The 27,884-nt window shown below is 38.4% G+C and overlaps 1 protein-coding gene across 3 annotated transcripts in view; it reads left to right on the plus strand.

Moving 5' to 3' along the window:
* Positions 1-15,311: 15,311 nt before the first annotated feature.
* The window catches only part of LOC306886153 (prospero homeobox protein 1-like), a 36,712-nt gene continuing 24,139 nt past the window's right edge, over positions 15,312-27,884 (plus strand). Inside the window, exons 1-3 of one of the 3 annotated variants that reach the window (XM_079443055.1) lie at positions 15,312-15,431; positions 20,134-21,928; positions 25,528-25,636. In XM_079443055.1, the coding sequence (XP_079299181.1) occupies positions 20,202-21,928; positions 25,528-25,636 (1,836 nt within the window). In that variant the 5' untranslated portion in view covers positions 15,312-15,431; positions 20,134-20,201. Of the gene's footprint in view, positions 15,432-16,672; positions 16,783-17,342; positions 17,547-20,133; positions 21,929-25,527; positions 25,637-27,884 lie in introns of those variants that run through there. The other 2 variants (XM_079443053.1, XM_079443054.1) reach the window with 2 other exon arrangements.

Below are 27,884 nucleotides of genomic sequence, written 5' to 3' on the forward strand. Positions count from 1 at the left end.
TCTGCATTGTTGGGTCTGGTGTCTCTCATCTTCCTCTTGATTATACCCCATATATTCTCTGTGGGGTTCAGGTCAGGCGAGTTTGCTGGCCAATCAAGCACAGTAAAACCATAGTCATTGAACCAGCTTTTGGTACCTTTGGCAGTGTGGGCAGGTGCCAAGTCCTGCTGGAAAATTAAATCAGCATCTCCATAAAGCTTGTCAGCAGAAAGAAGCATGAAGTGCTCTAAAATTTCCTCTTAGATGCCTGCGTTGACTGTGGACTTCAGAAAACTCAGTGGACTAACACCAGCAGATGACATGGCAGCCCAAATCATCCCTGACTGTAGAAACTTCACACTGGACTTCAAGCAACATGGATTCTGTACCTCTCCACTCTTCCTCCAGACTCTGGGACCTTGATTTCTAAATGAAATTGAAAATTTACTTTCATCTGAAAAGAGGACTTTGGACCACTGAGCAATAGTCCAGTTCTTTTTCTCCTTAGCCCAGGTAAGATGCTTCTCACGTTGTCTCTGGTTCAGAAGTGGCTTGGTAGCCCTTTTCCTGAAGACGTCTGAGCGTGGTGACTCTTGATGCACTGACTCCAGCTTCAGTCCACTCCTTGTGAAGCTCTCACAAGTGTTTGAATCAGCTTTGCTTGACAGTATTCTCAAGCTTGTGGTCATCCCTGTTGCTTGTGCACCTTTTCCTACTCAAATTCTTCCTTCCAGTCAACTTTGCATTTAATATGCTTTGATACAGCACTCTGTAAACAGCCACACCTTTCAGTAATGACTCTCTGTGACTTACCCTCTTTGTTCATCTTCTGGATCATTGCCAAGTCAGCAGTCTTCTCCATTATTGTGGTTTCAAAGAACAAGAGATACCCAGAATTTATACTGTATGGATGGTCATTAATTGAAACTCAATTGTAAATATTCTAATATTTTGAGATACTGATTTTTGACTTTCATTAGCTGTAAGCTCTAATCATCAAAATTAAAACAAAAAAACTTTTGAAATGTTTTACTTTACATGTAATGAATCTAAAATATATGAAACTTTCACTTTTTGAAATAACTTACAAGAAAAAACTTTTTCACGACATTCTAATTTATTGAGATGCACCTGTATATATATATATATATATATATATATATATATATATTAGTAACTGTCTATCTTTACCGTCACTTTTGATCAATTGAGAGTATTCTTGCTAAATAAAATTATTATTATTTTTAAATCTTACTATTGGTAGTATATCATTGTTTCCAAAATATTCAAATATTAAGCAGCAAAAAAAAAATGTTTTCAACATTGATAATGATAAAAAAGTTTAAGCATGAAATCAGCATATTAGTAGGATTATTTTTTTTTTTTAAATACATTAACATAGAAAAGTTTCAAAACTGTAACAATATATAACAATATTACTAATAGATTAATAGATTAATTAATAGACAGACAGACAAACAGATATAGATAGATAGATAGATAGATAGATAGATAGATAGATAGATAGATAGATAGATAGATAGATAGATAGATAGATAGATAGATAGATAGATAGATAGATAGATAGATAGTAATACATAGATAGTAATAGAACATAATACATATTGATATGGTAGAACATGAAAAAAACTGAAATTTATACAGTATAAATCACATTCTTAACCTGTACATTCAAATCAGAAAAAAGGAAAGTTGAGCAGCATCTCTATCGGCTGCCATACTGACTTTAGCCTTCACTGGCAGTCCTGTATGTGAGAATCCTTGGCACAGAAGGCCATCCCAGATCCCTACTCAAGAAGCAGATGCTAACTTACTCCTAACATATGCCCAGGAGTAAGAGGAGCCACTGCGGAGGATATTAAAGCCATGACCCTCGTACCCAGCCACGAAGGAAGATTTAGAGTAGAAAAAGCCTTTTACTTTCTAATGAACGCTCTGAACGCCAAGCTCCTTCTCAGAGAAACAAGAACAGATGGCCATGAGACAGATTCCGAGAGAGACAGAGATAAGGATTTCAGCAATGTTTGTATCTAAGCAGGCTTAAGGTCTGACGATAGTGTTTACCGTATTCACACTATAATACCGCATGCAATCTCAAATCTTCTGACAGCTCATGCATTTATTATCTCGGGTCGTTGTTTTTGTGAAGTGAAGTGACATACTGCCAAGTATGGTGACCCATTCTCGGAATTCGTGCTCTGCATTTAACCCATCCAACGTGCACACACACAGCAGTGAACACACACTGGCAGCAGTGTGTGAAACTTTTCTGAAACTTTGAACCAATGTTGGGGAATAACTAACTAAAAGTAGTGGTTAAGTAAACTTGTTCATTAGCAATAGTAACAAGCTACAAGTAGTAATTTAGCATGTTGAAACATTTTCATCACATATATGTCAAAACACATTTCAGCACACATTGCAGCTTTACAGTTGAATGAACCGAGGTAATAGCAGAACATGCTCACCTTTCTTTTGTCTGTCTGTCTCATATGAATAATTGAGATGTTAGTGATTGAGATTTTAGTGAATTTACTGAACCAATTAAATGTAACTGTAGTATCAATTTCAATAATGTTACAGAACAAAATTATTTGTTGTCAAATGCTGCTGTTCATCACAGCGTTTTCTAGTTTTCAAATGTTGACTACTGTATATAGGCTATACATATACTGTGTGTCTATATATATATATATATATATATATATATATATATATATATATATATATATATATATATATAAATTATACTAAAACACCAGTGAGAAGGCCCTGGGAGACTGTCCTGGGAAAGTTTCACAAGCGACAGGCCTAGATCTTAAAGCACCCACTGGCCTGTGCTGAAGGGGCTTTTTCATTGTTTTACTGTGTTATCTATAAATTGAACAATGCCTTAATCTGGGGATCTGATGAAAGGGATTTTGCCACAACATACAGCCGTGATAAAGTTCACAGTGCGAGAGGAGGGAGGGGAAGATTACTCGCCTCGGCCCTGTGTAATGTAGGCTATATTTTAACATCACAGTTCTTGGGCAGTCATGCAAGAAATCAACAGCTTATAAAAAAGCATACAAGTTGCAAATTGTGACAGATGTCTCGAAGATCCCCCACCACCACCACCACCACCACCAAACACACACAGAAATTCCCCCACCCTCCCGTCCCACTCTCTAAGCTGGGAGAGGACATTATAGGCATCCTTGACCTTTTAAGCGCAAATCAAGTGACATCCACAAAATGTACATTTATATCTACTTCCCTGAGTTGTATACTTATAACCCAAAACTTATTTTTGCTTTTTTGTTTACAAAATTAATGTATTGTTTGTCGACGACTTGTCCGTTTGTGTCCCGTTCTATTAATTCAATATAAACTAGCTCTCACACATAGTCTATTATTAAAGTATGCAAAGCATTTAATTAACCTTTACTGTAATTATACTGAGTGTCTTAAGGACTTAGTTGTTTGGAATTGTATCTTGATGAGGACAGTGCTTTAAGACAATGCTCTATTTATATGATATGTAAATGAGGCTTGGAGATTATGGATAAAGTTTTTAATTAGACTGATCTGCAATAACGTAATAAATAAATACTGTTGAAGATCAGCTTGGAATAAGAGGGTGTTTACTTTACAGTGAGTTCCAAAGCACACTACATTTTAAGAAAGTATTTAGGAAATTAAAAACTTGCTTATGAATCAAATATTTCTAGCTCTAAATTCTGATTGGGTGAGCTGTGTTGTATAAATAATCTTAAATACAGGCCTGTTACTATTAAGGATTATTATATTAGAAATATATTAATGTAAGTAATACAGTTATCAAAATCATGTGTTCTGTGTGTATTAGCACCTCATGTTAATTTCCCATTTTGTATATATTAAGATATTAAATCAACTGCTATAACACAATTCCAATGTGTCTGAAAATATTTCCTACTTCCTGCAAGGCCGTCTCCTATTAACCCTAATGATGTGGGATTATGGAATTAAGGCTCCATGTTGCACACACTCCCCCCAGTCCCTCAGTAAATACTGTAAACCCATTCCTGCTCCACAAAAAAAAAAAAAAAAAAGTGAAAGCTCACCGTCTGCTCTTAAGCTGCACACACAGAAGGGTCGTGATCCAATCCAGAGCCAGGGAGAGTATGAGAGAAGAAAGAGGTCTGACCATTTTTAATCCTTGTCCTTTTCATTTCTCCTACCCGTGGGATTGGAGTGATTTTATTTAAACTGTCGGCTTGAGCCAAGGGATTGAAAATCAGGATTTGAGTGATTATCGTTTTATTAAAAAAAAATAAAAAAACATTATGCATGTATATTGTGAGGCACTGGTGTGTACAGACATCCAGGCATGATGGGAGATGGGAAATCTCTATTGTCCAGGAGATTGTGAAAGTGCATTCTAGTTTAATATATATATATATATATAAGGGTCTATGACCGTGGCAAATTACCCACTTGACCCTTAAACTGTATTTATTATGTCCTTTCAGAAACCAAAACAGAGAAATGGGGATAACATAGCACTTTCAGTTCAGTCTGCTGTGAGAGATTAGTCCGTGATGGAAGTGAAGTGCTCACTGCCTTCGAAACACGTAACAATACTCCATCGCAGTGCTTTCTTTGTTCTGTCAAATCATTTCAGTACGTGTGTGTTGCTTTAACAAACCATATTTCTCCTTTAGACAATAGATACGATACAAAAAAGGAAGCAATCCAGCTAATTCTCAGAAATGGCCACTGGTCTCGTCCTCCCACTGCGGACTCTTGCTGGATGGCTGAATCTCCTCAGTTATTCCATCTATTTTAACAAGAATGGGTTTAAAGGTGAAGAATCAAGTATTTGTTTTAATGAGTTAGCCATGACTAATGGTTGGAAAAGATACTCTAAACCACTCCAACCGTTCAATCTCACATGAAACAAGGCAACTGTTTGAAACAAAAAGGACATCTGGTAAGTGTAGTTCACATACATTAAGAGGACCATTGTGCAGGCTTTTTTGGGCCTTTTAAAACTAATTGACACTTTTTGGCACAGTCCATTTACTTTGCTGAGAAGCAACATTTTGGCTCTGCTCAAGAGATCCTTTGCATCCTTGACACAGATTTTACAGAATTTAGAAAACGGAGAAAAATATTATGTTAAATCATATTTGGAGGTATCTTACATGGTGCACACTTGACTTTACATTAGGAAAATAAAGTTTGAAAATGATTCGGTATGAATGCCAAATTCATTATAAATACTGTCAATAAAGTTTTGATTTATGCATTTTTATTTTGGTCAATTAACATTTTAGGCAAAAAACAGACATCACACACTTTAATGTGTTAAACATAATTTATTGATTAAAACAATATGCACTTATTTAAACATTTTTACATTCACATTTAATCAGAACAGAAGAGAATTCCCAATGCAATGTTTTCTGAAAGAAGCAAAAAATTGCATGCAATATGAGACTAAAATAAAGTTGAAAATACATTATGTAAGGCATGTTTGTTGTTTCATTTAGATGCATTATGTGAGGCATATGCACTGAGCCTCCCTGGTGTCATTTAATGATTCTGATGTGACAGATGTTTACTTATTATATCAAAACATGACTATTAAAACTAGCTTGTGCTTAACCACACAAATATGTATGGTGAAATTTGCTGTCAGGTCACCCAAATATTGAAAAATTATCTGTTGAGTTATAAAACATTCTGTGGTCAGTGAGTACAGAATATGAGATGAAGACCTAGACGAAAAAATAGAAAAAAAATTAAGTTCGCCACATTCATTAATTCTTTCAACCTTTTATTTTCTCATGACATAACATTTTATGGTCTGTTGATGATTATAGGAAGACACACGGTTTTTCCTCTGTGTTTACTGCCCAACACTTCCCCATAATAGGATGAACAAAAAGGTTATCACTACACAATCTATCGGTTCTTTTCTTAAACCACCACTCGAAATTACCTCATCATCCAAAATAAACTGCATGTCATCCCCATTATACATGACTGACTGAACCCAAAGAAGCTAGTGTCTGTTTGAGTAAGCTAGCCCATTATGCCACACATGCATAATCCCCTTTAACATCCTTCCTGTCCTCTCTTCATTCCACTTGCATCCTCTCCACAGAGTCTTAAAACAAAGTATGAAACAAAAACGGGCTCTCCTTAGTCAAACAGCCATCGATTCTTTGGTGCATTTCAGCTGACATCCTCATAGAGGCCAAACCAATGAAGTGGGTCAAGATATCGGGCACTTCTGTGTCTTTGTGAACTGAAAGGGAACGCTGATGCCAAGTCATTTGGAGTGGGGTGATTGTGGCAGATGGGCCAATGCTCCAAACTGATTCCTCTTCTCTCTGTTCTATTTTATGAGATATGATCACCAGGGATTATGGCTTGTCACAACTTCATACATAAGTGACTGTCCTCAACCCATAGTTAAGGATCAAGGGAAAATCTCCTCTTTGGGGACAATGTGAAATCATTCTCACTCTTGCAAAAGTTTGATCTACTCAGTGCTAAAGATTTTTTTTTTTTTTTCTTGTGTCCCACAGCTGGGATCAGTTTTTCTGTAGCAGGCATTTTCCCAATTAGATGCTGTGAAGGTTCTGCGAGCTTTGTTTAAAAAAAGTCCAGTTCTGTCAATGATTCTTTCAGGACTTCTAACAAAGGAATAATTGAAATAAAAGAGAAATAACATTTAACTCAATGTCTTAGATGTTCGTCTATATTACATAATAATAATAAACAAACAAGAAAAAAACATATTTCATTTTTATATAACAGGCATATTATTATCAAACTTGTCATATTCAACTACACAATGTCATATGAACAACCTTTCAGAAACTCCAATAATTTTTATGTACAACAATACAGTTAGTTGTAAGCAAATTAGTTTGATTTTAAAAAAGAGAGAGAGTGAACTGAAAATAATTTGACTCATAAGAGTCATTAAATCAAGAACCAGACTTTGGTTTATGATTTGCTCCAAAAACAACACTAAAGAGTAATTCGTTCATTAGTATTTTAGTTCATTGTTCCTATATGCGCGAAAATCATTAATGGACGTTAGTCGGTTGCCGAGTTTTTCTTAAAAACTCAAGCCCTTTTACCTTATAACAAAAGATATCACATGGGTTTCTAGGTGTGATTTTAAATCAAAACATGAAAGTGTTCTGACTCATGGAACTTTTTAAAGTTAAAAAACGCTTGCGGTGACTTTTGACTTTCATCCATCAAAAACCTTGAGATGATTTGTGACGCCTCTTTATGCACAGAATAAGGCATCAGAGCATACTGTAGTAATTAGGGAGACTTCACGTATTTTCCGTTCCAAAAACACAAGACTTGCCTGCAGGGACTATTTTTCAAGCCAAAATTAGTCCCCGGGTACCAGTGCTGCTCCAGACAAAGCACCGCAAAATTAGACAGTGAGAGGCCCATCTTTCTGTTAAATGACCACTTCCCCTATTTAGCTCTTCAGACAGGAAGTACTCACTAAGGGAGAGAAAAAAGCTCTTCCTCAAAATGGCTTAAGTGGACAGACCCGTTTGAAGACAGCGTTTAGACACGTGCTCACGCGCTCAGATGAACGGAAGTGACCTCTCCTGGCTCTGACACACAATATGCAGGATGTTATGGTTTACTTTACGCTTCACGGTGGTGTACGGACAAGGTGCGCACTGCCCTTCACTCATGTGCTGCCATGATTTATAGCAGAAATTACCACTTTTTCCCTTTAGGAAGTCTTTGAGAGCTTTAACGAAGGATGCAGCTTTATGGTTTGGGGGTCTCCTTTTATACCTGGGCAAAATTCATGTCTGCAAGCCCATAAATCAGGTGTACGGAAATGGAAGGGGAAGGAAATTTGTTAAGATCAAGTAGTTAAGCTTCAGATAAAAGGATTAAAGGCGATTAGTGAAACAATCAGTCATGAGCAATTCAAAGCATGTCAAAATACAGTATATTCTAAACAAATTAGCTCACAAATCACCCTCGCTGCTGCAACAATGCGGCCTTTCATGCTTGTAAGGTGGCAGCAGACAGAATAAGACATGAAAGAGAAGAGGACACGGGTACACGCACCTGTTGTTTGTTTTTCTCCAGAAGGAGCAGGTTGAGAAAGTCGATTGGCTCCTTGGAGAGGCTGAGCTCATGGATAATGCATTACACTCAGATGATGCGTGTCATATGGTCAAACATTGGTAATGAGCAGAACAACACATCACCTTAACATAAGGAACAACACACGCTTAGTTTCTCTTCCCCCTCTCTCTCGCTATCATCCATTATCAGCACTCACTGAAAGACACTGATTTACCAACTGTGCCTATCTTAAAACAATCAAGTATACATCATTATATACGATGTTGTCATTATAGAATATTGTCACTGTACAATAATCCAATCAAATAAAAGAAGCATAACTTTTGTTCAGCAGAGGTCCTCAAAGTTGTTCAGAAGGCAGACCACTTTAGTAAAAATTGTGAAACACGCTAAACTGAACTGCCCAAAAATAAATGGTGTAAAAAAACTTTTCGGTGCAGGACTTTTCAATCCGAAATTCCTAGCAAATTTAACAGCAAGTAAGACAATGAATGAAATATTTCCTTGTAAAACATACTCCAATAGTCGGTTTTATTTACAGCTTTGAAAAATCTTTTTATCAGTGGAACAATTACTTTAAACGGGCCTTACTTATACCTTATCTTGAAACAGATACACTTATAAACCATAATTGTATTCTTATTTTAATTTTTTTTAAAGAGATGTTTTAATGTTTTAAATAAAACAAAGATTAAGAATTTATAAGAAAATACTATTTCAGTCATTCTCAAATTTAACATTTAATTAAATTCACCATGTTACTTGCCATTTCGTTGTCATTTTTCAAGAAATGTGTTAATTTCTGAGGGATTTTTTCTTTCAGAGTAAATCAGTGTAGCTAAGAGGTTGAACCGACTACTATAACTGTTAAAAAAAACTGTCAGTTAAAAACAAATCACTTCATTTATTGTTTTGAACTGATTAACCAGTTGGCTAATTGATTAATTTAATCATTATTTTATGTTTTTTTTTTATTATTATTCAGGCCAGCTCATGGACCAGACTGAGAACTACTGCTTGACAAAAAAGTAAAACATTTAAATTAACTTATTCTGTTTTATCTTTGCATTAATCTTATTTTATTTTATTATTTTTTTCTGAAAAATAAAAACTCCATCACATCTGATGATTCTTAAAAGCTTTCTTATCTTGTATCCAGTAGTAGAGGTGAATCAGTCAGGCCTACTAACACAGATTCCATTCAAAAACAACAATACCTGTTGCCACTGTACACCAGCCAGATGTCCTGCTTTCTGTACATGCCCACACCACTGTTCAGCAAAAGACCACATGGCTTTTTTTTCTGTTTCACTGATGTTTTGAACTAATACAGCTTTGAAGAACTGCACTGTCATTTATTCTTTTACATCTATGACGCAGGCCATATTACAAACTATAATAACACGTATTTATATTTTGCGTGGCAGCTCTGAGCAGACCTCTATGCATTTTTCCCAATGTCAGTATCGCATTGTAATTATGGATGCAAATCTTGTGGGAGAATAATTATAAGCATGCCATACACCTTTTTTTTTTTTTTTTTCATTTCAGCGCCAAAATAAAAGCTTGTAAACAAACCGCAATGCACCACGAGAGGTCGAGCAGTTTGAGTGCATCGCCATTCACCTGTACTGCTAAGGTAAATCAAGCATGGGGCATTTCAGAGACTAATTGCCAGGTACATCTCAGCAGAAAGAAGTGTTTATGGGTAATCATCAGCAGGTGGGGTGCTTAATATGGTGGATGGGTGGCCAAAAAAACCTCTCTGTTTTACCAAGCCATGGAAAATGACCCAAATAAATGCAGCACGCTCTGAGCAAAACCTGGAAACCTTGCATTTGAATGAATCCCTAATTTTTGACTAGTGGACATTTCAAAGGCATCTGATACTGATCTATAATTTTAATCACAAATGTATTTATTCTGATGCCAGATCAACATTTAATTTGTCCAAATTCCAGCAGGATGCTATTATCCAACTATCTCCAAGAAACACCAATGCATATTTAGCATTCACTATGAATACAAATAAGACGTGTCTTTTGTGATGAATGCCTAGACATAGCCTTTGTTCTATTCGTTTAACGTTGTTTAACTCCAACAACAATAATCCTATACCTTTCTAACCTTCTAACCGATCACTAAATGGACACAAATCCCCTTTTCTGCAAACTAAAGGCAGACATTGTTGCTTACAGCCGTGACCTGATGTGACTCCACCCCTAATCAAATAGATTACCACTTGAGTCAATTTAAACAGTGCATTATTTGATCCAGAGTCAGAAATAGACATATTAGTACTTGCATTAACATAATCAGGCATTAACCGTTGCATGTTCAGTAAGTAAAGTATCATGTCCTCCTTCAAGACAAATTTCGTTCAGGTAGAGTGAGCATAAGCCTAATTAGTAATTATTTACTTATTTTCACTATATTATGTCAGCGTAATATCCTTGTTACCGTCCAAACAGCCTAAGGCTTTTCCTTACGTGCTTATCGGAAGAAAGAGGCAAAGTGTATTGTGATTTCAGTGAGGGAAGAATAAGGATAATCCTAATTGATTTTCATTAAGTGCGCTGCTGTAGAGCCCATGACTGGCCTACTTTCTGGACGTTCGAATTAATCCTTTATCCCCATTTTTATAGGAGAAAAAAATCCTAAGGACTGTCTCAGTAGCGATTTATGTGTTCAGCAATTTGATCAAAAAAACACAGGGGATGAACACTAATTGTCTATTGTTTTTATGATTATTCATTCTCCGGATCTCTGTCATCCATTTTTGCTATTGAAGTGTTCATAGCACACAGAATAATATATCGTGACATCATTTGAACAGTCTCTCTGTGATGATGATGCTCATGTGAACAGTACTTCTTCAAATACAGTTACAAAAATGTAGCCACAAATAATTCTAAAGCGTTGTTTAACCGGCAATCATTTCCTTTTCTTTCTTCTAATGTGGACAATACAGAAGTTTACGAATAAGCAACTGAACCTGTGATCCTCTCTTATGAAATGCAGGCATAAATGAACATTTCCCCAAACAGATTTCCTGACAATTTTCCAAATCATGTAGATCAACAGATCAGACTGTAAAAAATATTTTTTTTTCTCTTATGTTTTAAGCAAATTTGCTCTGCAAAACATCCATTAAACAGCAACAACGTGTTTATTTTCATTTTATTCAGATCCACAAGCACATGCATGAGCTGACAATTTCATCAAGGCTAACACCATGATACAACAACCCTTTCAAAAGGTCCTCTCCCCTCAGTATTTTTTTCGGGGCCATTTCCAGAATTCTAGGTCTTTTTTTTTTTCTTCTTCACAGAGTGGGAAACATGGAAATAAAACAACAAAAATAAGCCCCCCTGACAAACTGGACGAGTTCAGAGAAGTTGCAGGAGGACTGGAGTGGAGAGGAAGCAGATAGGATTGTTTGCTGAAAAGGCTGCCTCAGTTCAGTGCACTGGTGTCTGAAGACCTCTATTCATTCTGAAGGCCAGAGGGGCCGTGGCAGTCTGGGTAGGGTCCCGCAGGCACTGAGGCACGGGGCCAGGCCTGGTCCTCTCCGCACTGCCAACTCGCCTCAAACCCTGACCTAACGGCCAGACGCGACAGGAGGGAGCAGGAGAGCGAGAGCAATTCAGTCTCAGCGGCTACTCATTCATTCAAAAGCTTATCACAGGCAGGGCTCACGATTGTGTAATTACGTGTTAAGTTTAAGACCTCGGCAGTGAATTTAGGGGGGAAAAACACAGCAGAGAAATGAATAAATACATATGGACACTATGGAATAAGCAACCGGTTAAAATGAATAATTTTAAAAGTCTTCCTAAATTGTTTTGTGTGCCTTGAGACAAGCAGAAAGAGGAGAATTTCAAAGTAATGTATTTAGCAGTCATTTCTTAAGCGTATTTACGGACCCAAACAATCTGCGATTTAAACTTTATATTCCACTATATCAATAGATTTGTTTAAATATTCATATTGAAAGTGCATATTCTTTGCAATCTCATTTATTCTTTCCATGCCTACAAAAATAGTAGGTGTTTTTAATGTACAAAGTGCCAATTTAATAAAGATCTCTCTCTCTCTTTCGATACTACTATCACTTTTTTAGCTGAAGAAAGTGACCTTTAAACCTAGAGTGTGTTTGCATTAAGGCTTCACTCTGTCCATGGCACGAAACAGCATTGATTGTTAGTGTTTACCAGTAAACAGTAGGTATAATCATGTAGAATTAAGCTGGTATATCTGATAGCACAGCCTGGGTTTCATCAGTCCCATAAGAGTCCTGAACTTACTTCAGTCACATTAGAGGGAACACACTTTAAACACCTTACATGTTGTAAAGCCATTATATTATGTTACATCACATCTTGTCATCAGCCTGTTCTTTTGTTTTCCCTCCATATTTTTCAGCGTGACGGTAATGGTTACATGTCGTAACATCATTTCCATGTCCCGATATACCATATTCGATTCCCTGCTCCGACAGTCTTGTAAATGAATCCAGCGTGTCACATTGTCACATCGAGAGCCTCCCATTTTCGCGGAGTACCAGGGGTCTCTTAAACACTGCCCACTCTTAGTGCCACATCCTTTTTCCTGAAGACCTCCAAGACCCCTTCAAGCATAAGAGCTTTTAGCTAGCCTGCGCTAATGTGTAGAATAATAGCTACTCCCTGAATCTTGATGGCCCCTGGAAGCTGACTGAATTTGTGCACAACAGCATCTACAGTGCGGTAATATTCCCCTTTTTATATCTATTCTTGTGTGCTGCCACCCCTAATCTAGTCTTATTACATCTCTCCCCTTCTATTCTCTTGGCCTCATATGGCCTTTCAATTTTAGCGTGATTAGTAAGGTGGAGGATATTATCTGTTCTGCTCAGAGACGTGATAGAATATTATGGAACAAGACTAATATTACAATTATGTAGTGCTTCACAACTAGAGACAAAGAAAAACATATTGCTACCATATCAGCACACAGACTTTGAGGGAAAAGTCTTGCAAAATGTCCTGTAGAGTACATAAATTGATGCCAGTACTCAAAGCTTTAAAAGTACATTTGAGAGCAGTTTTTCCAGTGTGCCTCACGTTAGGGTTCAGGTAGCAGGTCATAGATCAGAATGAAAGGGCAACGTCAGTGTCCACACAGCATTAGATAGTGTTTATCTGTTGGCAGTCCATCCCACTGATCCTCCCTTTACCACTAGCCCCCAGGACATCTGTAATCCACAGAAGTGACATATGAAGCCCAGTTGATTTCTTTTTTTCGCCTTGTTTGTTGATATTGCATCTGACTTGCTAATTTATTTGGGCTATCAACTTTGGTCCTTTGAATAAATGTATGCTCTAACTGCAGGATGGATTAAAGTTATACAAACCCTCTCTCAGTCAGTTATGCAAACCGCACCAGTTTACTATGAATAACTGACGCATCTTGGAAACACCACAGCACGAACTTATCCTGAGCAAAACACATAAAATAGAATAGAAATCTACTCTGTGTCAGCTGTGTTTCCGGATGGCCTTTAGACAACTGCCCACAAAAGTGCCATGTTGCCACAAAAAAAAAAAAAAAATAGAAGGCTAGATTGAGCTGTTTATTTAAAAACAAAAACAATGTTTCCACTGCAATTAAACAACTGAAAGACACCTCTTATAAAAAGAGAATAGCCACATCAGTGTGGGGCTCAAATCATAAATTCTGGTTCAAAAGCAAATATCTGTCTATATTTAGACTAGATACATAATTACATAAACAAATAAGCCTCAAATCTCACTCAGTTACTTTACTAAAATAATTACTGAAATAATTACTAGTCTAACAAAAGTATGGTGTGAATTGTGAGGTGGGGGCGTATTCAGGAAGTGACAACAAAATTTTTTTTTTTGTGTTTTTATATTTTTCAATAGCGTTTTAAACACCGTACAATTAACCAAGATTGCGCTAAATGTAAACGCTCGCGAACTGGACTGGCCATAACGCGAGTAGTAACCATAGCAACAGCTGTTCTATAGCTGTTCACATCAACAAACACGATTAGGCTACTGTTATCATTTATCGCGTTACTACATAACAAAATCGTTAGTGTTCTGTTTAGATCATTTTAAGATACTGAATATGCGCTAGGGGCGCCAAAAAAACAACAATTCGGATTGCGCGAGACGAAATTCATCCGATCATTACTGACAGAATTTACCTTAAAAAAAATCTCACCCTTCTTAAAACCATTAAATAATTCGCACAGTGGAGAGATGCAGCCTGCACACAGAGTGAAGTCTAACTCAGTTCAGTGCAGTGTTGAAGCAGGAGAACGGATGCTGATAGCAAATAAAGTTGCAATGCTCGGAATTGATCTCATGCCCTGTTCTAAATACATATAAATACATACATAAATTACTTATTTTAATATATATATATATATATATATATATATATATATTAAGATATTAATTTATATCAATGTCTTTAAGTACTTATTTTCTCGTAATATCTGTGGGCTGAGTGGGAAAAAAAGGTCTGTGGAAGAGCACATTGTCTTTGTCGAGAAACCGGTGTAATCATTTTGTTGAGATAAAGTTTCGTTTATTTTTTATTTTCCAGTCTCTTTGTAAACGTATTGTTATTCTATTTCTAGCTACAGTTTAATGCATGAATAGTTCAACTTGGCAATGGCATTGACAACTACTGAATTGTTGCGTAAAATGAAATCAACCACTTTCCGCACACATCTAACATTTATTATGATATTCGATATGACATTTAAGTGCTTAGTCTTTATCCCTCGCGAAATGCAAGCGAGTCCAAGACATTTAGTGACTGAGTGTCCAGCAGAAAGGTGACAGAGAGATCAGAGGTGGCCGTGTTAATAAACAGGTTTCCTCTACACCTAAGAGGCGTTTTCCTTCTCCAAACACTATTGCTTTAATGTTGTCATGTATTTTTCCACTAAGCTCGCACTCCGAGCGTGCCTTTGGGGAAAGATGCTAACAAAATAAGTTGAAACACCTGTTTTGGAAAAGAAATTCATTGCTGCTAAAATCCTGCCTTCCCAGTCGTTTATTCACTCACAATAACATTTGCTTGCGACATGGAAACTGAGTGAACAACACGCCTTTCCTTTTGTCCTCGTTCAAGGAAAAGAAAAGGGCTTGTTGCTGTGAGAGTGAATCCTGTTCTAAACTTGAAGGAAAGTTTTTTTTTAAAGTTATGAATAAAAATAAAAACACATAATCCAGTCAATGCTTGTATACGTACTGAAGAAGGAAGACTGTCGGGAAAAAAATACTCACCATCAGGTAAAATCTCGAGGGATGCATGTTATTAAAAATATGTAATATAGTAAAATCGTTAATATAGATAATAACATATGTGAATAATAATCGAAAATAATAATAATGAAAATAATAATTTGTATAATAATAATAATACAAAGTTTTTTTTAATGCATTTGCAGATGGCTTTTCTAAGCCAACTTTGCTAAAGAATTTTGATCAACACGTACAGTAAATAATCTCATTAATAGGTCAAACAGCTGCGCTGCTGTCATTTGCTCTGACAGCCCAAGAATGCTTTGGAATGAATGAGACCACTGAAATGTGCTTTGGAGGATTTTTCAATAGCGGATTTTTTTCAGGATACCACAATTAATTACGTCTGGTATCACATGAAGTGCTTGATTTATTTTACATGTAGGCTGGCATAATATAACTTGTTTTGTATCAATTAAGATGTTTTAATCATTCCTCACGACACTGTGCAGGGTCACTTCACATTTCGTTCAAACGAGCTATCACGCAACAAAATGCAGTGGCTTTAAACCACAAAAAAAGAGGGGAAATCTTTTACATTTACTGAGGAAAACCAGTAATGTGCTGCGTTCTAAATACACTTTTTAATTTCAACAAAGAGCAGGAACAGGACTACAGAAAAGTAGGTTAAGGATTTGAGAAATCTGCTTACATGCTGAAGCACCTGATAGGATGATGAGAAATCAACATTTGATTGGCTAATGGCTCTCTAAATAATGTGTCCAAATAATCCTATGTTTTTTCTTCCATAAAGCAGAACTTTGTTTTGGTGTTTTAATTCAAATCTATAAGCAAGACAGCTATAAATGCAAGTTAATAGCCTAATGTTCACATGTGCTACACAGCAACAGTATGTGTAAATTTTCTGTGCGTAAATCAAATTTAGCATAGACAATACACTTCTGCTCTCTTCTATTACAGATACTGTTTTATATCAGTCAAATATTCATTAATATAGGGACCGATTATAAAATACTGGTTATTTATATATGCTTGCCTTGGTCATAAAAAGCACACATGATGGATACATGTCTTGTTTTACAATAAGAACTTCCCATGCGTTTTGGGGATAATCTTACGGTTTTATCCGAGTAGGAAGAAGTCTATTTAACAGTATTCAGATAACAATAAGAACATATCAAAGCTTCGGCATATTCTTCATCTGTTGACTGTGGAGGCTAGGAGGAGGGATCTAAAGTAAGAGCAAGGTCTTAAGTAGAAAGAAGCCCATAGCTCAAAGACAACCTTGGCAAGCGAAACTATTTTCACGAACCCAGGCACGCAAGAGGTCGAGGCTGCGGTCACTTCTCGGGGCCTACATACCACATACATGAATGTTGTGAGTTGGGTCTTATTTTTAAACATGGGTCTTATTCTTAAACATGGTGATGAAATATACTATGCGTATTTATGAATTGCATGATATTATAATATAGAAATAATACGAGAGTAATCAGAATATATATATAGCCTATATATTTCTTGTATTTCATTTTCTGGAAAAAAAATTAAGTTGCATTGCAAGTGCACTTAATAGTACACATTGGTGCGATGTATATTTCAAATGCATCATGCTGAGCATGCATCTACACTCAAGGAGTGTACATTTCCAGCACAAACAGCGCTTGTATATAAATGTAAAGAATAACTTTTAACAAAATCCACACAGAGAACATATTTTTGAAAAAGTGCATATCCTTACAGATATCCCACAAAGGTCCCCGTATCATTCGTTTTTGCTCGAGCGGAGTCTTCAACTTCACTTGTTTTGTATTCCTCTAAATCCAGCGGACTGCTCTTATTGGTAGGTGCGAGCGTTACATCACAATGATTATGACGCGCCGTCTTCCTGCTTCCTTCAGCCGCGTCTTAAAGTGAATCTTGTTGGTGCGAGCGCGCGCTCTCAGCCTCCTCCTGGCCGCGTGCGCTGAGACATACAGTTTTCATGCAGAGAGAGGAGCGGCGCACAAGAGCTCTTTCTCTATCTCACTCTCTTCGCTCTCGCTTGTCCCGAGAAATTACAATATTCATCACAGGGCGAACAACCCTCTGTATTTTCTGTTACACTATCGCGAAGAAACTCAATTCGCTCTCATCTTCAGAGTAAGTAACCTTGTCATTTGCGCTGGCGCTGAGTTTTGTTCTACTACTGATGACTTTTCATGTGATGCGCTGTATCGCTTTATCCTTCACGCTCTTCGGTTGCTGTTAACTTTATCATAAACCCGTGTCATTTTGAAGGGACTGCATCCTTATGTTTTCCGTAAAGTAAGTATAAATACGCTCTTGTGGTATTGCGACGCGAAACATTTACGTTCAGTTCTGAACTTGGCGTTTATTCTTCGCAATAGGACAGTCCGTTTCTTGTGGTGTCAATGCCGTTTTTATATTTTCTGTATCTTTATTACTTTCGTTTGCTTTTTGTCAGTCGTCTGTTGTTTTATGACAATAACAAATTGCCGCGTCATTTACATAGATGCGCTCGCAGAATTTACGGTATCTCGTAAAAATAAAGGTTTCGATAGAACAGGGTTTCCAAACTGTTGTCATAAGCTTCACAAAGAGCTTATAATTCATTAGTTGTTTAGAAAGCCTGTTATACAGCTTTAAGAGCCGAGAAACAACGACAGTGAAGTGGAGAACCTATAATGTAATCTCAAGAACTTTTTTGATCTTCCAAACTGCCAACATATACAAAATAATGGTTCTTGATAAAACGATGGCTATTTGCTGAAACCAAGGTGTTACCAAGAACCATTGATGAACCTTTATTTTTAGGAGCGTTAGCTTACTGAGCCTCTGACTTTTACTGCCACTCCAGCATCACGCGTTACTTCATCATCATCATCCTCGTTTTCTGACGTGAAAGCCAGCTACATCAAAGCTTTGCTTCAGTTCACGGGTACATCGAAATCGTATGTTTAGGAAAGAATTGCCGGCGAATAAAGCCGTAAAGTCTGTTTCAGATGTTTAGTGTCAAAATGAATGTCACGCACGTGGTTGTTTATAAAATATTTTAGGTTTGAGGTGCAGTGTATTACCCTATTCCTCTTAGGGCAGGATTTTCAATAAGGGCTCCGAGGAGAAAAATATAGCCTATAAAACATCATTCTTAAAATTGTATGACATTTATGACTATGAACTAATTTTGAACTCTCTAACTAAAGATGTTAAACAATATATAAATGTTAATGTTTCTGGGGGAAAAAAATGACTAAAGGTGTTACTGATCAAATCTAGCCTTTTTAGGGGTCTCTAGGTTGGCTGGGAGACTGAGTGGGGGATTCTTGGGTCTTTAAAGGTTCAAAACCGCTATATCCATTTGCTGGTGACTAATGTTTGGCTATTTAACACAGCAGCCGAATCGTGTGCGTTAACATATATAGGCTATATGTACTATGAATTATATTTTCTATCACAACTTTTTGAATTGAAGTTTTGAAGAATTGAACAGCTTGAAATTTTTGGAGAGAAGAAGTGCGCATAGGACGCAATGGCCGTATGAGGTGAAAGACGTCTAAAACGAACAGATTTTGCTGCCTTTTTTTTCTTCACTTGTCAGGTGTCTATATTTAGTGACAGCAAACGCAGTAGTTCCGATTTGTTTCATATTGTAAATGTAAACTTATGACTGTTAATCGGTGCGTCTTGAAGCACAGTTGTTTTAAGTTATAGGCTACGTCTTATATGGTGTATGTCAGAATATTAGATATTTATTCTAGATATATGCAAACGACTAGCCTATTTGTCATGGCCGTGCTGGTCAATATGAAGATCACATTAAATTACTGGACTTTTTCTTTTCCCTATAACATTTAATTTGTACGTTTGGAGTCGCGTTATTCAATACCTGCTTAGCAAAGCTGTGCACTTTATGCTCAGTGTGAGATGAAATACCCTAGTCTATTTAAAGTGCGTTACATTCATAACGAGCAAAGCTACATATTTGCCTTTTTAATATGCACGGAGACCTCATACTTATTATAATCTGATTTCAGCGCCATGCATAATGTTGGCCAAACTTAAACCAAACTTGTAAAACTAGCTTTTATTATACTATATTATCCACAAAAGGGGTTTGCTTTGAATTCATTTGATCAAGGGTAAACCAATTGTGTTTGTAAACCCAGAATTTAATTCATGAGGTGTATTACAGCCTACTTGTTGTATTATGATTTTTTAAAATTAGATGAGGGAACATATATGCCTGCTAATCTCCAAAAGATAACATTAAGGCCGCTAAGTGTCTTTGCAAATATCAAGGGTACCTCAAAATTTACCAAAGTGAACAAAGCCTGCAAGTTGGCTGAGTGTACACAATAGTAGCAGGACGTCTGGCTAAACAGAGCAGTGTGATTTTTAACTGGTTCTTACATGAGAATTAGTTTTGGTGTGCAGCTCTACACAGATTTATGTATGACTTCAATTTTTTTATTTATTTATTTATTTGAATAGATTATTCAAATAATTTGAATGACAAGTTTGTAACCGATCCTTGTTATATACTTTTTGCGGTGAACTTCTTTGTCAATTTTTATTTAGCATACTATAGACTGACTTCAAATATTTTTCATACATTCTGTGTTGTTCTCTAGAACATTAGTCTATTTCAAATTGCATTTAGCATTGGCCACAAGAAACTTGGAGACATATAAAGAAAATTATTCATCAGTCCTTTCTTTTTGGCTAGGTTCCCAGGGTTCTCGAGCTGTGCCCAGCTGACAGGCTTTCAAAGATGGCACAATAACAGTTCCAGTGATGCCTGACCATGACAGCACATCCCTCTTAAGCAGACAAACCAAGAGACGAAGAGTTGACATAGGAGTGAAGAGGACTGTTGGGCAAGCATCTGTGGTTTTTGCCCAAGCAAAAGCAACCTTTCTTAGTGCCATGAATCCCCACGGTTCCGAGCAGGATATTGAGTGTTCTATGGTGCAGCACGCAGACGGCGAGAAGTCCAACGTGCTACGCAAGCTGTTGAAGAGGGCGAACTCTTATGAAGATGCTATGATGCCCTTTCCGGGGGCAACCATCATCTCCCAGCTTCTGAAAAACAATTTGACCAAAAATGGAGGCAGTGAGCCTAATTTCCAGGGAAGTGGCCTCTCGAGCACCGGTTCAGAGATGCAGCAGGAGGATGCTTGCAGCAATTCCTCACGGGGCAGCCCTCAGGAGTGCCTTTCACCATTCAACAGGCCCTCCATGACCCAATTTGAAATGGAGAGGCTAACAGATGAGCATCTTAGGGCCAAACGAGCCCGGGTGGAGAACATCATCCGTGGGATGAGCCATTCTCCCAGCGTCACGCTCCGTGCAGGTGATAATGAGCGCGAGGGGGCAGCCCAGCCCCCGAGTCCTCGTGAGAACTACAGGGAAAACAAGCGCAAACAGAAACTGCCACAGCAGCAGCAACAGAGTTTCCAGCAACTCGTCTCTGCGCGCAAAGAGCAGAAACACGAAGAACGGCGGCAACTGAAACTGCAGCTGGAGGACATGCAGAAGCAGCTCCGGCAACTGCAAGAGAAGTTCTACCAGATTTACGACAGCACTGACTCTGAGAATGACGAAGATGGAAACATCTCTGAAGACAGCATGCGTTCTGACAGAATGGACAATCGCGCCCATGACTCTGTCCCAGATCGCTCCGACAACGAGATGTCTGATGTGGATCCGGGGCACTTCCTGGATCGAGCATGCGCACTTATTCGGGAGCAGACCATGGCGACAGATGGGGACAAACCCAAGCGTGATGGCTCACGAGGAAAGAACCGGGGACCAACCTCCATGCATGCAGAGGGCAAACACCTAGCAGAGACACTAAAACAAGAGCTCAATACAGCAATGTCCCAAGTAGTGGACACTGTGGTGAAGGTCTTTGCTAAGCCTCCACGGCCAGTTCCTCAGGTTTTCCCACCCCTGCAGATGCCCCCTGATCGTTTTGCAGTCAATGGAGAAAACCCAAACTTCCATACTGCCAACCACCGCTTGCAATGTTTCGGTGATGTCATCATTCCTAATCCCTTGGACACTTTTGCTAGCATGCAGGTGCCCAACTCGAATGACCAAACGGAGGCCCTGCCTTTGGTAGTGAGAAAGAACTCCTCAGATCAGACTGGGTCTCTTCCCACACCTGGGGCTCACCACCATCCCTCCCTGCACCCCTCGCCCTTATCTTCCACAATGGGCTTTAGTCCTCCCTCTTTCCGCCATCCTTTCCCCCTTCCTCTAATGGGCTACCCTTTCCAGAGCCCCTTAGGTGCCCCAACAGGGCCTTACCCAGGAAAGGATAGGTCTTCTCCCGAGTCTCTGGATCTGTCCAGAGAGACCACCAGCCTACGGACCAAGATGTCGTCCAACCACCTCAGCCACCATCGTTCCATCTCACCAACACACACAGGGAATGAAGGCTTGTCCTTGTCCCTCATCAAGTCAGAGTGCGGAGACCTTCAGGACATGTCTGACATCTCTCCATATTCAGGAAGTACAATATCCTTTCCAAAAAAAAAAAAAAAGCATTTTATGATTATTGTGTTTTTATTTGTTTAGATAAAAAATTGAGACAGCTCTGATGAGAGTGCAGATTAAATACCATACGAATGACAGACAAATCTTGAAATACGTAAACTTAATTTCAATGAATCTCCATTAATTGGCACATTCACAATCAGTGTTCCTATAGTAGTCCAAAGATTAAAAAGAGCTCAGTGGATGGAGGCTTTTAAGTGTGCGATATATGGAGAAGTGCTGAAAGGCCCCGCCGTGGCTAAGATACCTCCCATCTTCTCTGTTCTCACACTATCACAGGGAGACTCACAATAAAACCCTCTCTTTCATCACAGCGCATACAAGACTTTGTACATAAATGCTCAAAGCAAATCATATTTCAAAGCCAGGAAGTAAAATGACAAGTGGGATCCTTTGCTTAGAGGCCCTAGAAAGTTGTGTTAGAAGGATGGTAAAAGATCTCTGTCAGTGGAGGAGCGCTTCATTTAGTAGGATTTGTGCTCAGCTGGTGTCAACGGCAACAAGGGTAAAAATGTCCCTACTGTTGAGCTTCATAATTTAAATTAATTCTCCCCTTTATTTGCTATTATTTTACATTATACGTGAGTTCAAGAAAACAACAAAGCCTATTTCTTATGAGCACCACCAGCTTGCTTTAGGTAAAGGTACACTGATAGCTGTTGCCTGGCAGTAGGTCTTTCTTTTTATCCTGTTTCTCTGGTGTGAACAGGTGTTTGCAGGTAGCTGCTTTTCTTTCATCCCTTTCCCTCTTTTTAACCTTTTGCCAAATGGCTACTAGATCTTTGATAAGCTTTGAACTGTCAAAATGAGCAAAACCAAATGTTTAATATAAAGTATTAAACAGTAACTTTTGAATCTGAAGATTAAATATTAAATGATTTAATTTATTAATTAAATGATTACATTATTTATTACAATTAACTGGCAAAGAGAATTCACCAAGTAAGCACTCTTCAGCTCAGAGAGAGTCTATTATTTCTGTAAGTACACTTGCACACCTGCACAGTTGGGACCTGAACAACAACTTCTCAATATTTGCAAAATAGGGTGTTTAATCAAATATGAATTTCTATTCAAATTCTAGAAGAAACAAGCAGCCAATTATCTTCAGCCATGGGCAGCATGATCTTCCTTGTCACGTGCTCTCTTTGCATCTCAAGAAAAATAGCCTTGTTCAGTTTCCCCCATCATTTGCATATAGAGAGACCGAACAGCTCTGGCACAGGGCTGTTGTAAGAATGGGGTGGGGGTGGGCGGCAGGTGAAGCCAGTTTGCATGTCTAATATAGTAGACGAGGACAGAGGTTCATGGTTGCGCTTGCTCCATGCTCAAGTGCTGAGGCAGCTATTGCACGTAGATTCAGGTTTCATCAATTAAAGCAAAGAAAACGTGCGCTATGAAGATCACTTTTCAAACTCGCTTGCCAAAGTGGTTTAATAAAAGACCTTCTCGATTTCAAAATCACTTTGCCGGTGGAATGACAAAATTTGAGTCCGTTCTAATTTATATATTTTTATGTCAGAAGATTGTCAAGTGATTCAAAAAAGTTTTTTTTTTTTCCAGCCGACAATCTGAAAACGCTTCCAATTCTATTTTTCTAAGCAAGAGCTAAAGTCTCTGCTGTAGTACATTTGTTGCTCTAATCTTTCATATCGCTGAACAGATGTCTAGCATTAATTTATGGATTTAGCATCCCTATGTTCTTTTTCCCTCCTTTCTCTCCTTACACCTGGCTGTTGGATCACGTTTCACTAGTTATTGTCTCCCTTACATGCAACATGCTTAATACAAAACCAGACCTAAAAAAGCCTGATGATGCAGTGCATCTATGGTGGCGTTGTTTATGTAGTATCTCATTTGGCTATAAACCACAGCTGCCCAATTTTTCTCCTCCCCTGAAATACTTCATATTCATGTTTGCATTATATCCTTCATTCATGTTAACTATGGGCCGGCTTGTCTTACACTGAGTGGGCCAGTGTTTACTCGATCTATTTTGTCATTTCACATATTTACGTATCTTAGAAACAGCTGTATTTTTCTTGGAAGCCAGGTCTACTTGTAGGAAATGTGCGTTAGTTGGGTCAATCCCCGTCGAGTCATCCTCAGCACATTGTTCCCAAGATCCGTGACTGTTTGTTTTATTTTAAAGTAAATGTCTTGAATGTTAATGGCATTGAGTAATGAGATACCTGGGATTTATGAATGTTGTTAACAGAGCAGAGGAAGGGCAGAATGAACTGATATAATCGTCGCTCTGTAAATACTGCGTAGAGATTGAACAGTGGCAACTGCGAACGCTTCCTCACTGCTTTCAATGTGCGACGCCCATTAGATTAAAGAGCATCTCAATGTGATTAATCTCTCTCTCGAAAAAAAAGAAAACTATGAAGGTGTTTATCAGTCCTCTCATTCCAGTCTCCAACACGGCCTATTATTCGCTCCATTTCATGAAGAAGTACTTTTGAGAAGCAGCCCGCTGCTTGGGCTTTTCCCTTCTTTTGGTTTTTAAATGAGCCTTTAGGTCTTTGAAAAATCTGACTTGTTGTGAAAAAGACAGCTTAACTCTCTCTCTCCATCCCTCGCTGTCATTCACTGCTGCTATTTGCTGTATGCATTATGACAGATGGTAGGAAAGAGAGTAATGCTCTTTTGGTCTTCCCTATCAGCCTAATGGAGGTCACCTAGGGTTCTCCTCCTCTCCTCCTCTCTTGGCAGAAGGAACACGTCAATCTACATACACACCATTATTAAAGAGGCTCACTCACTGTTGGAAACTGCACAGACAGTCAATTTTTAGTGTCCCTTACATTTATTGTTGTTCTTGTAACTTGCGACTGTTCCAGTGCTTAGCATTTTACATAACAGGCACAGTGAGGTACCGTATTCGGTGCGAGCTGCCATGACGGTGCCATGCTTTATAGTGAAGGGGGTGGGGGGGGTGGGTGGTAGGCGAGCACTGGGTGAGCCTCTTAATTGACCTTGTGGGGGCCCATTGATTTAGCCCCACATGCATCTTCATTTTTGATAAATTATAAAGCCGTTAATTTGCAGAGGAAATGGCTGGGCCAGTCTGGAGCGCAGATGTGGCTAAAGCCGGCCTAACTGGCAGAGCGGGGGCCGTGCCAGGAGGCTCAGGGTGGAGGGCTGGGGGTTGGGGCTAATTGTAATGTGTAGATGGCTCTGGTTAGCCACGGTCTCTCCTGGGACCCCCCTCAGCTGCCCTCTGTTTACCAATCTAGAGGGCAGTGCCACCTCCAGATAAATAGGGCTTTTATTGGGATAAGCAGACGTTTATTGACTTGCAATGCTACATTGACTGGGACTCTGTAGGTGATAATATGAAGTCGTCAGAATACAGGAATAGTTTGCAATTGTGTAATTATTAGCTTTTTGATTAATACATGAAAGATGTAAGGTTGGCTTATTTTATGTTTATATATAGTTTGATATTTTTACTTAACATCAGGCCATCGTAAAGAAGTACAATTGTGGTTAACTACCGGTGAATGTCTAAAATAATTGTATTTGAAAACATTTCCTTGACCTTCGAATTTCAAATCCAAGAGGGGCTTTCTCCGAACCATTTGAAGAAGGCCAAGCTGATGTTCTTCTACTCACGCTACCCCAGCTCCAACATGCTGAAGATGTTCTTCTCAGACGTGAAGGTGAGTTCGCCGTTGACCGTTAACTATGTCATGTGAAGTAGCGCTGTCCCACTAGTCCAGATGGGTCCTAAACAGACGGCCGGCTCCCCCACCCCTCCACCCCCCAATTAAAATAACTGGCCTTAATCTCCGAGAGGAGAACAACATGGCATAGCACAAGTCCCACTTTCCCTTTTACTCACTTACACTTTCGTTTTAAACACTGATCGTGAGATGACGTTTTTTTACCTATTTTTTTGGTCGTGCCACTACAGACAACTAGTCTCTGTTTCTGTTAACTTGTCAGGACAATAATTTCCGAGAGTTCCCATCCCCGACTGATCTGTGGAAGTGGGAGGCAGAGGGTGATAAGAGCTGAGAAAATTAGAGGTTCGGCAGAAACGAACAAACGAAAGCGGGAGGGGATGGGGAGGAGGAGGGAGACAACAAACAAAATGGAGCACAACAACACAAACAAAACAATGGCAGCGATTGTCTTTTATTTACAACTTAATTTGTTGTTGATGCGTCATACAGGGAGCATACGGAGGAGAAATAATGTGACAGATTCAGGCCACATTATTTAAATGAGGAGAGCAGGGTCCTCTCACTCCCAGCTGCCCCTGTGCCGGGTCCAGGGTGACCACCTCATCCTCACCCACATGCTTCTGTTGCATCCATCTAAATCTGCCAGCAGCTTAATACTCATGAGAATGTACTGCAATTCATCGCTCGCTGTTAGCGCTTATGCTCTGATAGGGAATGATATAATATCTAGACAATAATATGAATGTAATATTTGAGAAAGCTGATTTATTGACAGACAGTCCTTTTTTAATTTTTAACTCTGATTTTAAGAAAACATAAAAACTTCTCATTTTGTACCTTAATTTTCAGCCACAAAAGAGAAAGTTAATCAAAGTCTTAAATTAAAGACGGCCCAATTATAATTCCCCTTTAGACAAGGCGGTGAAATTCTGTACACATTAAATTAACATTTTGCAAAACAAGGTCAGTGTCCTGGGAGAGATGGTTTTTCAGGGCTGCTTAAGCAGACGGGAACAATGGGTGGCATGTGTTTGTTGGATCAGCTAGTATGTATGTAAGGGAATTAAGCATAAATTACTGACTAATTATGGCCGTATAAGCCCACGAAAGTTACAGGAATTAGTGATTAAAGACGTTTAGGCACCATAATGATGGGATCTAAATAGGAAATAATGACTGTGAGAAATAGGTTGATTTGACAACTGTTTTACCTAAATTGTCTCTAATCGGATGATAAAAAATAAAAAATGAATGCCTTTGTACTATTTAATGGCCTAATTAAATAAAAATGTAGAATTAACTCTCTCTTTTTGAAAAGTACTGTAAATAGTTAATAAAATACAAATTACCAAAAATTACATCTTACATTAGTGACAAAAAACATCAATTTAAAAACAATTAAAACAAATTTTCTTTAATTTGTTTAATGCTGTATGCACACGCATACACACACTCATATAGTCAATGCTGTGCAGTCTGCTGTTACAGTACATGTACTAAGGCTAAAAGTGTGAGTCAGAGAGAATTTGACTTTAACCATGATGGTGATGATAGATTTTAACTCAGTCAGGAAGAGGAAGCTGCTTCTTACAGGTAGTGCGGCAGCGAGCAAGAACATTTCCCACTTATGACTTCACATAGTGAGCCAGTGGTCATAAAGAGATTAATACAGCCTCCCTTCACAGGAAAGCTACAGGAAACGGTGACAATCCACTGACTTTTAGCTCTTATGTAATGGATAATACTTTTGTCTCTCCTCAATATCTCTTTTTCACAGTTGTTTCTTGAACTGCTATCTGTTATCATTTTTTCACACAGAGTATTATAGGGCACACTCACTATGCTTGTGATGGGTCATTATCCTAATGTGATTTACTGCCAAACTACCATGTTCATCCTTTACACCTCGCCCGCCCCCTGTATTTCTTCCCAATTTAATCATCATAAATCTCATATGGCATATTCACATCATGGAGAGCTGGTCCACTGGGCTGGTTACAGTAGCCTTTGAGGGCTAAATAAGAGAGGGTCAAAGGTTAAGAGGAGTATTAGCAGGAAGATGGTGTGACACTGATTATGAGCAGTCAAAGCAAGTATGAGCGGGGGTTATGTCACCCTGAAAGGGTCGAGGCGTATACGTTTCAGCAGGACAGCTCCAGTAAGGTCAACCGTAGGTCAGGGAAATTATTGTAGCCGCTCAGGCTTTGTCACCAGGCTGCCT

Source organism: Barbus barbus, assembly GCF_936440315.1.
Source record: "Barbus barbus genome assembly, chromosome: 20".
NCBI classification, from domain to species: domain Eukaryota; kingdom Metazoa; phylum Chordata; class Actinopteri; order Cypriniformes; family Cyprinidae; genus Barbus; species Barbus barbus.